Source organism: Leuciscus leuciscus (genome assembly GCF_965113295.1).
Source record: "Leuciscus leuciscus genome assembly, chromosome: 13".
Taxonomy (NCBI): domain Eukaryota; kingdom Metazoa; phylum Chordata; class Actinopteri; order Cypriniformes; family Leuciscidae; genus Leuciscus; species Leuciscus leuciscus.
The window spans coordinates 16,666,800-16,681,008 of record NC_138737.1 but is presented as its reverse complement, the minus strand read 5'-3'; the positions used below and the strand labels follow the sequence as shown (position 1 = coordinate 16,681,008).

At 38.0% G+C, this 14,209-nt stretch overlaps 1 protein-coding gene across 1 annotated transcript; it reads left to right on the top strand.

The window, feature by feature from the left end:
• Positions 1–9: 9 nt before the first annotated feature.
• Positions 10–14,084, top strand: mc3r (melanocortin 3 receptor). Its single transcript, XM_082188385.1, has 2 exons — positions 10–143; positions 11,581–14,084. The coding sequence occupies exon 2, from the start codon at positions 11,604–11,606 to the stop codon at positions 12,585–12,587; it is 984 nt and encodes a 327-aa protein (XP_082044511.1). The 5' UTR covers positions 10–143; positions 11,581–11,603; the 3' UTR covers positions 12,588–14,084.
• The last annotated feature ends 125 nt before the right edge of the window (positions 14,085–14,209 follow it).

Sequence of the window (14,209 nt, the reverse complement as noted above, 5' to 3'; positions counted from 1 at the left end):
CACAGCGGGAGAAGATTAACTATTGGCTTACTCGTTAACTCCCTTAAAGACCCCTCGACTTTAGCCTTCAACGTGAGTCGGTCTACAGCGCCAAGAAAGATGAAGAGCAAAGTGTTCTGCTTCACACAGACTACAAAGAGAGAGTAAGCATTAAATGTATACTCCGTGTGAACTGAAGAAGTGTTTGTAAAGCTTTGATATTAGCAGTGTGACAGGTTAAGGGTTAAGGTTATAGGTCCCGCGTGCTGATGATTATTTTGACCTCAGTTTGCTGTAGGCTAGTGCTGAGTCATTATACTTTTGAATACCAGTATTATTAAGATATTTATATATAGGTTTCCACTTAGTTATAATAGTAGGCTGCATAAATCAGATAGCCTAAATTATTTCTTTTGGTCAGCTTATAGGCTATTATTTTTGGTAATAACTCAAATTAATAGACTGTAATGTATGGTACACTGTGCCTGTGTGCCATGAATTTATGTGTGCAGATGTTATGCGATGGCATTTTAGTGCCTGTGTACTTCATTCAACTGATAAAACATACTACTTAACTAAACCAAATATGTTTTGACCTTAAAACTGATAGCTATCATAAGGTGCTTTAGGGCCATGTGATGAATCAAAGTTCATTATAAGTGACCTATTCATAAACTGTATGTGACTAATATTTGTATATAGACTGTAAATAGTGTACTATTTACAAAAAAAAATCATGGTATAGTATAGCCTACACATGACAATAAATGATTGCAGTAAACATTAACTAAAAGCATAAAATGCAACCTAAAACACCCTAATGTACATAATAAAATAAAATAAAATATATATATAGCAGTGTTTATTGTTAATGATTTATCTGTGCATCATTATTGAATTTTTTTACGTGCCCTGACTGCCCTCACAATCTTTCTTAAAAATAACTATCCCTCCTCTTTAAACAACATCTCTTCTCTTCTCTGATGACGTGTTTACTGGGACGAGGGTGGGACAACCTGTCATGAGATCACAACAATAGCAAACCACACTGATCCAACAATCCCATCAATTCCCGATGGACAAAAATCAAGCCCCGCCCTAAAAAAATTCTTGTTCAAGAAGCAGCTTTTACTCTGACATACGTCACAATATGGCAAAGAAAAGACTTGGCCTATATACTTCTTAGTATCATATAGTATATAGTACTATATTAGACTTCCGTTTCATGTCAACCTTAAAGCAATAACAATTTAATATGAATGAAATGTGATAAAATACACCGGGACTTCTGGGAAATATTTTTCCATTTTATTTTTTTATTGTGGAGCACATTAAGGGCAGGTGGTGTTTAGTCATTTATTTTCCTTCCACAACCTCACATTTTGTTTTTATTTCATTAAGCTAAAAGATTTTTTGATTGCTTGAGGTTTTTATGTTTGTGAGTTTTATGTTCATTAATGATAAAAGCCTTGATGCTCTCCATTTGTTGACAAATAATTTTTATCAGTGAATGAAACTTTTATTTTTTAATTTAATACTCTTTCACTGGAAACACACTGAGCCACACTATTCTGCTATACCAGGGATCTCACGTCATTCTTATAATACACACTGTTTTTAATGCTGCATTCACTTTTTCATGGTAAATGGTAGGCAACCATGGCATCCTTACCACCAGCAACACAAGGACAAATGCACTGTCTGACCCTGCAGTTTAGATTATTACTCATTGCGGCTGACTCAGATCCTGTTAGCAGCAGCAGTATTGCAAAAAGTGCCGTTGTTCTGTACAATTCAGCTATTGTCTAGGTTACTTGATGGGGCTGTAGCATGTTTTTCCAAACAAATAATTGATTATTGACTTTCTCTGTAGCTATACATTGATTATTGACTATAGAAGTATTTATTAGCTAAAAAGTTTGATCCCCTGGGAATATATCATTAACTGCTGTCCGGTAGACTGGAAATCTAGACGCACCCTAGCGGCAGCAAAATTTATTTTGCAGCCAGTGTGGTCTAGCAACTCGCCGTTGACTTTAGAGCAGGAAAAACCAATCTCAGGTCAGGCCAATCACATCGTGTATAGGCGGGGCGGGCTTAACATAATGACGACAGAGTTGCGACGGTTCCCTGCTACTTGAAAACAAAGAATGGCTGCTGCTGCTGGCGAACAGCGGTCTTTCGAATCGGCTTTGGCCGCGACTCTGGAGGACTTGGAGTTAAGCTTTTCTTTGAGAAAAGAGCAAAGAACGGCACTTAAGTCATTTTAAAAAAAGGAAGATGTGTTGTTCGGAGTTTTGCCGACTAGATACTGCAAAAGTTTAATATACCAACTAGCCTTCTTCGTTGCTCTGATTGGTTGTAGCGCTATCCTATTGCGTGCAGAGGGATTTTGAGAGACAACCGTTTATCCCGCCTCTCGGATTGAGCCGTGCCAATGGTGTGTTGCCAGACCTAACATCTTGATGTAGGTCTGGCTTGCCAGGCTATCTGTCTGGTGCATATTTTCTTGCATCTTTTGAAACATCTTTTGAGGCTCTGGGCCCTATCTTGCACCCAGCGCAAGTGACTTTGTACAGCGACGCATGTATCATTCCTATTTTGCACCCGCGCAAAGCGGACTTTTCCCTCCACAGAAGCACGTCGGTAAGTTAGGAAATACACTTGCGCTCCTGGGGGCGGTTCAGCGCAAAGAGGAGGCGTGTTCCGGCACAAACGTTCCTTCATGCTATTTTGCAGGTTTAGAAAACAATTGCGCCACTAACCAGGAAAAAATAGTTTAAAGTCAGTGGCGCGTTGCGCATGTTATTCATATGCTATTTTAAGGGCGCATGCTTGGCCATAATCAATGTAGTGTGTGCACACTTTGATTCTCTCATCTACACAGAAGCAGCAGTTTTCATTTTTGCAAATCATACATTATTACGATAGATAGATAGATAGATAGATAGATAGATAGATAGATAGATAGATAGATAGATAGATAGATAGATAGATAGACAATTTATTATAAAAGCATACATCTAGCTTACACATTTACCCAAATTATCATACGCCTGTTTAACCGAAGTTAATTTGGGTGGGTTTCTCCATTTCAATGTAACTTCTCTCTTTTACGGCCGTGACGAGAGCGTTGCTCTCCTTGGCTGTGAACCGCTCCTGGCGCACGCTTGGCAAATCCGCCGTTACAATAGCAATCCGCTATGGAAAAAGCGCGTCTGCTCTTAAAGGGAATGTGAGATGACGCTCTGATTGGTTTATTTCACGTTACGCCCAAACCACACCTATGAATAATGAAGCTACTTCAGACCAACCCATTTTAGATTTGCGCCTGGCGCAAGAGTCATTTATCCCGCCGGGAAAATAGCAACATCGCCGAGACCCGCCCACAAAGTTACTTGCGCTTTGCGATTGACACTTGCGTTTCAGATCGTTAAAATAGGGCCCTCTGTGTGGAACTAAATCAAACAGGCAGGGCTCAATGATGTGCAGCCTCAGCAGGACAAGGACTTAGCCAGAGCAACAGATTAAACCCTTATACTGTATTCATATATATATATATATATAAGAAGATTGATACTGATACTGCATGTGTTCAAGAATGCCCACCTGAGGCATATCAAGATGTTCATACAAACAGAGCATGTTTCAAAAGTGCCACGTTGTTTTCACTTTTTTGGGGAATTAAACCAGATAGCTGACTTACAGTTACCTGTGCATATTGAGCTGAAATCAGCTTCAAAGGCACCTTAAGCAGTTTCCGTTTTTCTCAAACAGCGACCCCTAGACTTGCTGTGGAGTGCTTGTATTTAACGTTACTGTCGTAAATACCACTCATAGTGTCCTCCATAGAGGCTGCTTCATATGTTGTTGATGTACGTGACGTGGTGCCGTAAAGCAAGTCGTGATTCTCACGAGATTTGGTGGGGCGCCACCTCTCAAACCTGCATTGCTGGTTTTGCCAGCGGTTTCCCCTGCTATCGGGATGATTCGCCCTACTACGAGTTCGTTTACCATCGAAATTATTTCGAAGCTGTTATATTAAGGTACAAATCTTGGATAGTGTGCCTTTAAGGTTACACAAACTTTCCCCTCCCATATTCTTAAACCAAAATCTCTTAAACTGGCCAATGAATGCAGAGTGAGTTCTCAAGCACTGGGATGTCTGCTGAACCTCAAGGCTCTGTCTGTTTTTTTTATTGTATTGTATTTTCTCTTGGTAAAACATTACTAAATGAATGATAAATGTTGTTGTGGAATTACAAGAAATGTTTACTTACCAGATAACAAAATCTTATTGCTTTAATCTAATTTTGCATCTCTCAACCTTATTTTTGCCTATAGGCAGCAAAACAGCTGCAACAAGAATACAGTTAAACAATAGACAGTACAAAATATTTCAAAACCGCACATATAAGGTAGATGCATTCATTAGTTATGCAACTTGTGAGTGTGAAAAACCTACATGTGCTGACTTTAGACCTGAATGGACTGAATCAGATAAATTGGGTCTGAGTGAGAAAGGGAAAAGAAAACTCACTTCTTTGAACATAAACGTAGGAGCAAAGGTGTTCCAAGAAAGACCTCGATGAAGAGGATGTGACAAATTTGTGATGATGGACCCCAATTTTACCATCATTATCTTCTCTTATTATGCTACAAAGACCCTTTTAGTCAATATAATTTGTTTGATTAGGAATACAAATCCTTATACTCATTGGGGGGGGGGGGGAGATTTATAAAAGCCCAGTGCGAAGAAAAATAGACCAGAAGAGGAGGCGAAGCATGACTCAATATCAGCCTGCTTTCCTTGTAAAACAATGACATTTTCTTTAAATGTCACTGACATGGCTCTAAAGGGCACACATGAGAATGAATCTCCTACTCATGAGATAGGAAAATTGGTCATATTTAAGATCAGGTTATGCGTCCTCGAGCGTTAACATGATGGTATCTGGAACATTGATGTTGTCTTTTATTAACAAAAAACAAACAAACATAGAAAACATAAAAAAAAAAGAGCACCAGACTCTATAACTGTTGATTTTAGAGACCAGTATAGTTTTTTTTTTTTATGTTTTAGTTGTTATAGTTCTTCAACTTCAAAAAAAAAAAAAATGTAACTAGCTAAGTTTATAATATAATATATATATATATATATATATATATTTTTTTTTTTTATTTTTTATTTTTTTTTTTTTTTAGTTAATCCCAAATTCTCATTTTGCCCCATGTACTGCTCTTACACCCTCTAGTGGACAAATTATCAACTCTGTCTCCCAAAAGTGATATGTGCTCATTAAAATAAAACTGGCTAAATGGTAGGTTGTGTAAGTATGAGAGCAAACATGAAAATGATTGTAGATTTTATTGTTGAATAGTTCATAACCATAATCATCTGAAAATACTGAAAAGGGCAAAACAGTTGCATCTTTAAAGGCTCTGTGAAATAAAGCACATGCACTGCTGCTTAAACTACTTAAAGTATTTTAAAGAAAAGGCGATTTGTGCGAGAGAAATGTCTCAAGCGGCTTTAATTCAGAAAGAACATTTAGTCTTTAGTCTGGATCTGTATTTTTGCAGGTTTGTGTGTGGCAAGGGTCATGAAACTAACAAATAATGTGAAGAGACTTAAATACACCCACATAAATTTGAGACTTTATGCAAAAACCTTTTTAAAGTCAGTCTTTCTGGGTTTGATAACTGTGTTTTAGCAAACACACTTTAACACTAACATAATTTTATTCATTCACATGCAGGCTCAAAATAGAGTAAATGTGATTAAATTGCTGAATGATGCAGAAATTGCAGGTGAACAATGCATCAAATTTCTTATTATATTATGTGACAGCTGTCAGAGGGTTTTAATATCGTGAAATTCAGTAATATGGGTAATGTTAGAAGGGCCTAGTTAAACCTATCCTTTATGAAATAGTGCCTCTAGGGCGCCAAAAAATCTGCACAGTTAGTCGCAATAGCTTGCAAAAATATGAAATCAAGAAACAATTGCTCTCACATGACAAAGCCATTCCACTTCAAGAACAAAAACACTCAGTGATAGAACAAATATGAGCCACACTCTTTAAAAAAGTTATTTTGCAAGAGACCTTAACTCAGAAACCTAGCTGTAATTCCAAAGTAGCAGTTACAGAAACATCCACCTCTGTAGAAACTGAATATACTGTTATACAGTATTACACCATGGACATATCAGTAAAACCTCAAAGATGTCCTGTTCATGAAATATTGAAACATGTCCCCAGGAGACGAAAGCTTTACTTTGTGCTCCATGAGTCAGAGAGAGGTGCAAGTCAGGGGGGATTTGATTAAGACACGAGTGGACTCCTGAGCAAAGGTTATATTCCTCCCCCCATTCCTTGTTGCTACACGTACTGACAGGTGTGCAATGACGAACAGGAATTTACATGGCTAAGAATTAGAGTAAACCACAGTGTATTATGAGGATTGTAAGAAATAAAGAATGTCCAGGCAGTCGTGATGTGAAGATGGTTAAGTCTTTATTGCAAAGTGTGTAATGTGTCTGTTTTAATTGATTCCTGTCACCAGTGTTCCACGGTATAAAAATACTGTTTTACAATGATTTAATAAAAAAAATGTGATTAACCCTTAAATGCATGAATGTTTCGCTAATCATAATTACATTCTGGTCTTTAGCGACCCAAATCTATATCTAACACAGGTAGGTGGATCTCTACCTGTCGCGATAATAAAAAAACTTGAGTAGCAATTGCAGAAGAATAAAATAAAGCATATTTTGTTACCTTTTGGAGCTTGGACGGGTTCAGTTTGAGCAGATGTTTTAATTTATACCATCATCACTGTCCTCGTCAGACCTAATTTCCCCGTACATTCAGCATCTGGCTCATATTTGCGATCTCAAACATATTCTCAAAACTATAATTTTCAACATCTTCAAATCAATATTTTGATCGCTGACAGCTTCTTCACCAGATCCAAGTGACAGTGATACTAATATCTGATTGTGTTCAGTACTTGCTCTGCAGTAAATAGCTGAGCCATTTCAAGTTTTGCTGATATTCTTCCTATTCTTTTGTTTTCTGCCTGCGGTAACTAGTGAAACATCTCTTCATCATTGTGCATCAGACATTGCCACCTTGTGGAATAAAGGTGAATTAATTTGCACTTATTCAGTCATCAAATATTCAATTATTGTTGTGCAGAAAAAAATTATACTAACACTGTACACACCTCGGGTCATAAGCGACCCTATACAATTTTTACAAAAATTTAAGGGGAAAACAATTTTTTTTAATAAAATTTTATTATTTTTCTTCTTGTTATATTGTTTATAATGAATTGATTGAGGAATACTAAGAAGGTTGTTGTCTATCTTTAAATAATTAATGAGGAGGAGGGTAGTGAATGACGCCCCAAGTCACTAAAGACACTAAAGATTAGGGGTGAGGAGGGCGTGCATATTACACGCCATAAAGTGCGTATCATATGCACGCGAAAACACGTTTTGGCGTATAAATTATACGACAAAGATCATTCGTGCTATAGATACGCACTTTCATGAGTTTAAAGGCAGTGTAACAAAGGCTTATTCTTGTTACAGTAATGAGAATAAAACTGCATTTTGGGGGTAAAATAAAAACGGGATAAAATGAGCTTAAAGGCACAGTATGTAAATTTTGCTGCTAGACGTCGCTTATTCAAAACACTAACAAAGGTGTAGCTTGCTGATACCGTAAATGAGCATGGAATCGTGGAAGGTGTCGTCTTCACCTCCACAACCGATGGTAAGCAATTGCTCATGAGCTAATGTATTCAAGTTTTATTGACGTTACTGTGGTATGAAGCAGGGCGGGGCTGAGAGCCTGGGACATTTTACATCGCTGTTTTAAATGCCGCAGTTGGCCGCTGCATGCCGCTCTTTCGCTTTGTTGTTTATGCATATTTTACGATTAGAGTTACGTTTAACGCTCGCCTCCTTCCATGAATTTGAAGTTTGTTACAGTTGCGTTTGATCATTTAAATCCACATTATTTTATTTAATTCTAATGAAACAGCTGCAATGCTGAATACAGGTCACTTTATTAGACTAATTAAAATTGTGGGGTAACGCAGCACTGTTTTACTTGGTCAAAACAATCATACTAAATATATATTTGAGCATGTGAAAGTTATGTTATAAAGCTACTTGCGTATGAGACGCTTGTTGCACATTGTATTAAGCTAGATCTATATAAGAATATCATATTAATAAAAGCTGGATGACTTGTTTTGCTAAATGGCATGCAATTCTTTTTAAAACGTATTGTTGAGTAAATGATGCATACTTACAAATAAAGCTCTTTCTGTCATGACAACTCTTAGAGTGGTTGGCATGGTAATGTGTATGACAATGTTGTATGTTTGGTCTTTGTGGAATAGATCTACGCTGTTGCTGCTTTTATTGCTGCTGCTGCTGCTGCTGCAGAGCAAGTACAGGACTTGCTACGGCCAATGCACACACGACACGCTGCTGTGAGCAAGTAAGACATGCTGCTGCTGCACAATATAGCGTACATGAATTACCCGTAGCAGATCAATTCAGGTGGAGCTGGGGATGACGTCATTGACAGGCAACATAATGACACGGTGACAGGACTTTATAACGGTTAAAATAGCAGATTTCTCTGGATTTATTCATTGTTGGAAACATTTGGGATACTGTCAGTTTAATCCAAAAATCTTATATTGTGCCCTTAATTATCCTGTACAATTTCTAAATGTATTAACAATCCTAATAATGGACATTATTTTTCTTAATGAAAAATATGATTTAGGCTATTTTTATATTTGGGGTAAAATGTGACCTGGACACCTCCTCGTGCTTCGACCACCCACCTGTTGAGCTGGTTTCAAGGGGGCTAAAACTGTAGTTTGAATCTGGATTTGTATTCCACAGGCAATGTAGTGAACGCTCAGACTGAGTTTAAGCATCATTAGTATTCTAACCCTGACCTTGCTGTACTCATGGACCGGTGTTAGTTAAATATTCAGATTAAATATTCAAATGTTGCTGAGGCTGGTTTGTCCTTGATGGATTTATCCAGTGGAGAGTAGGGTTGGGAGATACAATAATAAGAGATCCCAAATTATCCTAGAGAATGCAGAAATGTTCAGAAATTAATATATGTTGAATTTGTTGACATTGTCTGTTAAACTCATTTGACAAGTATAAGAAATAGGCTTAAACACAAAAAGGATTGTGCATTTTTCCCTAACCTACTATTTTTTGTTATTATAATTCTACTTTAATTTTTATTGAATGGGAACCGGAATCGTTTGGCCGAACCGGTATCGTTTTTTTTTTTTCTTCTTCTTCCCTCTTCTCTTTGTATTATGTCTATTTGTATTATATTGGTTATGTTGTGTGTGTTAAACAAGTGCAGTGCTGTGGAAAATAATTTCCCCCTGGGGACAATAAAGTTAAAGTAACCGGAAAATTTCTTACGATTCCGGTTTCGGTTCCGGCAAACGCAGAATATTTGTATATCGATAGCCTACTGTGTGGTTGAAAAGACTATGAAAGTAAAGCTGTTTCATATATATTGACAACTGCTCTCTCAGGGTCAATGACAGGGCAAACAGATTTGAATGTTCCGGTGTGAAGTTTTTGTCATTTAGGAATAAGATTGCGTGGGTGTTTGAATTGAGATCTTTTAAAGATTAATCATGCAGCTCTACTGTCTTTACACTCTCTCACTCTCACTCTCACTCTCACTCTCTCTCTCTTTTTCTTTCTTTCTTTCTTTCTTTCTTTCTTTCTTTCTTTCTTTCTTTCTTTCTTTCTTTCTTTTCTCTCTCTCTCTCTCTCTCTCTCTCTCTCTCTCTCTCTCTCTCTCTCTAATAAAAATATTTAAAAAAAATAATACCCTTCTCAAACAAAAGTCCATTAATTCTGACTGAATCTCTGTAGGCTATATTAGTTTAATGGTCAGGTTCATTTATTCACTTAAATTTAACATGCTACATCTCTCCTGTAAACAATTTGGTAGGCTACTCTTAGATTAACTGATAAATTTAGCTTATGTTTTCTTCCTGTTTTTTTCTGACAAGGCACCAATCAGAGTCAGTATTGATAAATGATTGTCTGCTGGAGTGTGAACTGTGCACCATGTGAAACAGTCTGGTCTATAACTTGTCATGAAGTCATTGAAGCAGGTGATGAGGTGTGAAACAAATCAATCAATATCCTGTGGGAATATTACTCTTCACATGGACCCACTCTAAAACTACTTTTACAAACACACACTATTTGCTCAAACTCAATTTATTCACTTCAAATAGGCTCCTGTAGTTTTTCATGTAGCGTATAACGTGTCTCTCCTCAAGGTTTCACAAGTAAAAGCTTTTGTCAGTAAAATAAATACCATACAGTTACCTGGATACTGCTGCATGATTTCTCTTGTAAGTGGAGAAAGTGACTGCACAGTTCTGCAAGAACATATTTCGAATACAGCTGTGCACAAACAAGTCAGCAAAATCAAGATATTACAAAATCACTTCCATGCAAGAGCTGAAACAAAATAATTCGTTTTATTATAACGCATTAACCCTCTGATATATAAAAAAATCACAAAAAAAAAAATTATAATGTTTAAAAAAACATGAATCTCTCCCAACCTTTGTGTGTGTTTCCAGTGCACTGCTTTGTAATTGTTTTTCTGTGTAAAAATGCACCAGATGGATAAATTTGACTGTTTTTGCGCATGAGCAGTGTTTTAGTGTTAAAGTCAGCATTAAACGGATGTTGTGTGATAGTCTTTTCTTCCTATTGTGACGTATGTCCGAGTGAAGTGGCTTTTTGTTTGCTTGTAATGTTTGCTAAGTGATCTCATGTGAGTGACAGGTTGTCTTGTCCTCACACCGAAAAACACATTATCAGAGAAGAGAAGAGACTTGAAGTTACAAGAACTGCAACCTTTAGAAACTCCTCTCGTTCCTTTATGTCCCTTTACATTTATAGTTCCTTTCCTTTACAGTTAAAAGTAGTGTGTTATTTTACAACGGACTGATTCCTAAACACGCTTCAGGACTCTCTTGGTATTTGGTGCTTTACAGCTTTCATTAGCCATTTTCAATGTATATTGTCATTAATAACACACACAATGACATATGAAGTGAATTAGAGGGTTAATATAACATATAAACGATAGCTTTGGAAAATAAATGAATGATTTGATCATTTGGATCAAAGAAACCACATACCTGCCTGTTGCCATGCACTATAAATGTGTGTGTCTGTACTCGTATCTTTCATTTAAAGTCTTAAGCAATCACACAAAGAGCAGGCGGAGGCTGCATCTGCTGACGTACAGTCAGTGGCTGTGAGAGAGTCGGTTTACTCCGAGCCACTGAATCACAGAGCATCTCTACACGAGCATCTCCAACAAACAAGCAGCAGAGGATTTTCGAAAAAACTGCAACATCTGATTCTTCAACTACATCTGCAGCTCTCAGCTTCCTTTATTGTTATTCATCCCATCATCTGAACCAGTTTTGTTCTTTATTTGCCTATTCTTTTTCCTCTCTAATTTCTATCTCTCATCTGTTGTCTGTTCTTCCCAGTCTCTTTATCTTCACAAATCCTGATGAACGACTCAAACCTGCAGTTTCTTAAAGGGCAGAAACCTGCAAACAGCACATCTTTGCCTCCTAATGGCAGTACTGTGGATCCTCCGGCAGGGGCGCTGTGCGAGCAGGTCCAGATCCAGGCGGTGGTTTTTCTCACCTTGGGTATTGTGAGTCTCCTGGAGAACATCCTCGTCATCTCGGCTGTGGTCAAAAACAAAAACCTTCACTCTCCAATGTACTTTTTCCTGTGCAGCCTGGCTGCTGCGGACATGTTGGTAAGTGTATCGAACTCTCTGGAGACCATTTTCATCGCAGTACTAAACAGTCGCCTTTTGGTGGCCAGTGACTATTTTGTGCGTTTGATGGACAATGTGTTTGACTCGATGATCTGCATTTCTCTTGTGGCATCCATCTGCAACCTTCTGGCCATTGCCGTCGACCGCTACGTCACGATTTTCTACGCCTTACGCTACCACAGCATAGTGACCGTACGCAGAGCGCTGGTCGCCATCAGCGCGATCTGGCTGGCGTGTGTGGTTTGTGGGATCGTCTTTATAGTGTACTCGGAGAGCAAGACCGTGATCGTGTGTCTAATCACAATGTTTTTTGCCATGCTGGTTCTCATGGCAACTCTCTACGTACACATGTTTCTTCTCGCCAGACTTCATGTCCAGAGAATCGCAGCATTACCCCCAGCAGCAGCTGCCGCCGGCAACCCGGCCCCACGTCGACACAGCTGCATGAAGGGAGCCGTGACCATCTCCATCCTCCTCGGAGTGTTTGTGTGTTGCTGGGCGCCCTTTTTTCTCCACCTCATTCTGCTGGTGTCCTGTCCGCACCATCCGCTCTGCCTCTGCTACATGTCTCACTTCACCACATACCTGGTCCTCATTATGTGCAACTCTGTGATTGACCCCCTCATCTATGCCTGCCGCAGCCTTGAAATGAGGAAGACCTTTAAGGAGATACTCTGCTGCTTTGGCTGCCAGTCTCCAGTTTAGACGTCAGTAAAGAATGTCTGATTTGAAACAAAGACTGGATGTGTCAAGAAATCGTTTACCTTGATGTAAGATGCCAAAAGCTTGGTGGTCAGAATAATTTTGCACATCCTGAGATGAGGGTATGAAAGGAAAGCTTTAAACCTGGAAGGTTCAGGTGCTGTAAGAAAATCAGAGAGCTTGAGGGTAGATTGAATGTCTTGCTGAAAAAAGCAGATCAATTATTTGTTACACTGACTCTTAGAAGAAAAGATTCAATGGAATCTTAAAGGGTTCTGTTGGGTGCTTCATATAAAAGGGTTCCCATCAAGGGATAATTTTATGGATTTCATTTTAATTTGTTATAATTAGTTTTATAATGAAATTTTATCAATTAAATAAGTAAATTAATCACATTGATCATGTGACTCTACATGTTCTTTCATTGAAGCCATATCAATACATACATATTTTGCGTTTTGGCAAATTTTTGTGGCGAATTTGTATGATCTTGAACCACTTGCTTAATTTTTCCTATAAATCATAGTACAAATCAAATAGTCAAGAATTTGCCAAAAAATAAAATAGTCATGTGTTCTCATGAGAACGGGTTGTTGAATCATCTCAATTTATGTTGGATCACATGATCATGAGTTTTAAACAAACTTGTGGCGTTCATGCAGCTTGAGTGCAAAAGGACAAACCAAATAAAAAGAATTATAATAAAGATTTAGAATAACCTTTTCACTAGTGGTATTATACTTTTATACCCCACAGTACAGTTTATAGTACAATAGTATATTTTATGTATCTGTGACAATGTTCAGACCATTCTGTCTGATAACGGTGTGTAAATGCTTGTGTTCAAAGTTGCTGAAGTGAAATCTTACTAACAGTCATGTGGTGAAACTTGCTTTTGGGACATTAAATAAATCAGGGCACATCCTAAACATATGACTGGATCTGTTCATCTTTAATGGTGTCCAACTTTGTTGCTTATAGTTGTCAGAATCAGACTTTGACTTTCTCCCATCAGCATCAATATGCAGTCAAACTCAGCCCAACTTCAGCGGTGGAATGTGACTGGGGACTGAGCCAACTGAACATGTCAGTTCCAACACCAAATATCCCTCATTTTTGGTGTTTTTGCCTTTTACTCTGAAGGGGGAGAGAGAGAGAGAAAAACAGGATCAGAAAAGCAGGATTTAAACTCAGGTTGCCAAAAGCATAACTGCAATGTGTAACAGAATGCTGCCCACAAGACTCTGACCAAATATCCCTCTTATTCCACTAGACTGCATTATAGTTTAGCTTTTTATGGTTACAAAGTGGTTTAAGTTTAATATTCTGCTTATTTAGCTGACCTTTTTGTATTGAGTCTCACTGCAATGTTATTTGGACTGTGCTTGCCACTCTATTAACACTTTTAGCGCATGAGCTTTAGCACTTGACTTGTAACTGTGGCCACAAGCTTCAGCAAATATCTGCAAAAAAAGTAAAATAAAAAGAATAAGCATATCATAGCATGTGTTCTCTGTTCCTTCTTGTGGGAAACATGAAACTGTGTGTGTGGTTCTGGAACTTAATACCAGGATATGTTGATGTATTGGGGACATTTTTGGTCCCTGTGAGGGAAAACGGCTTTT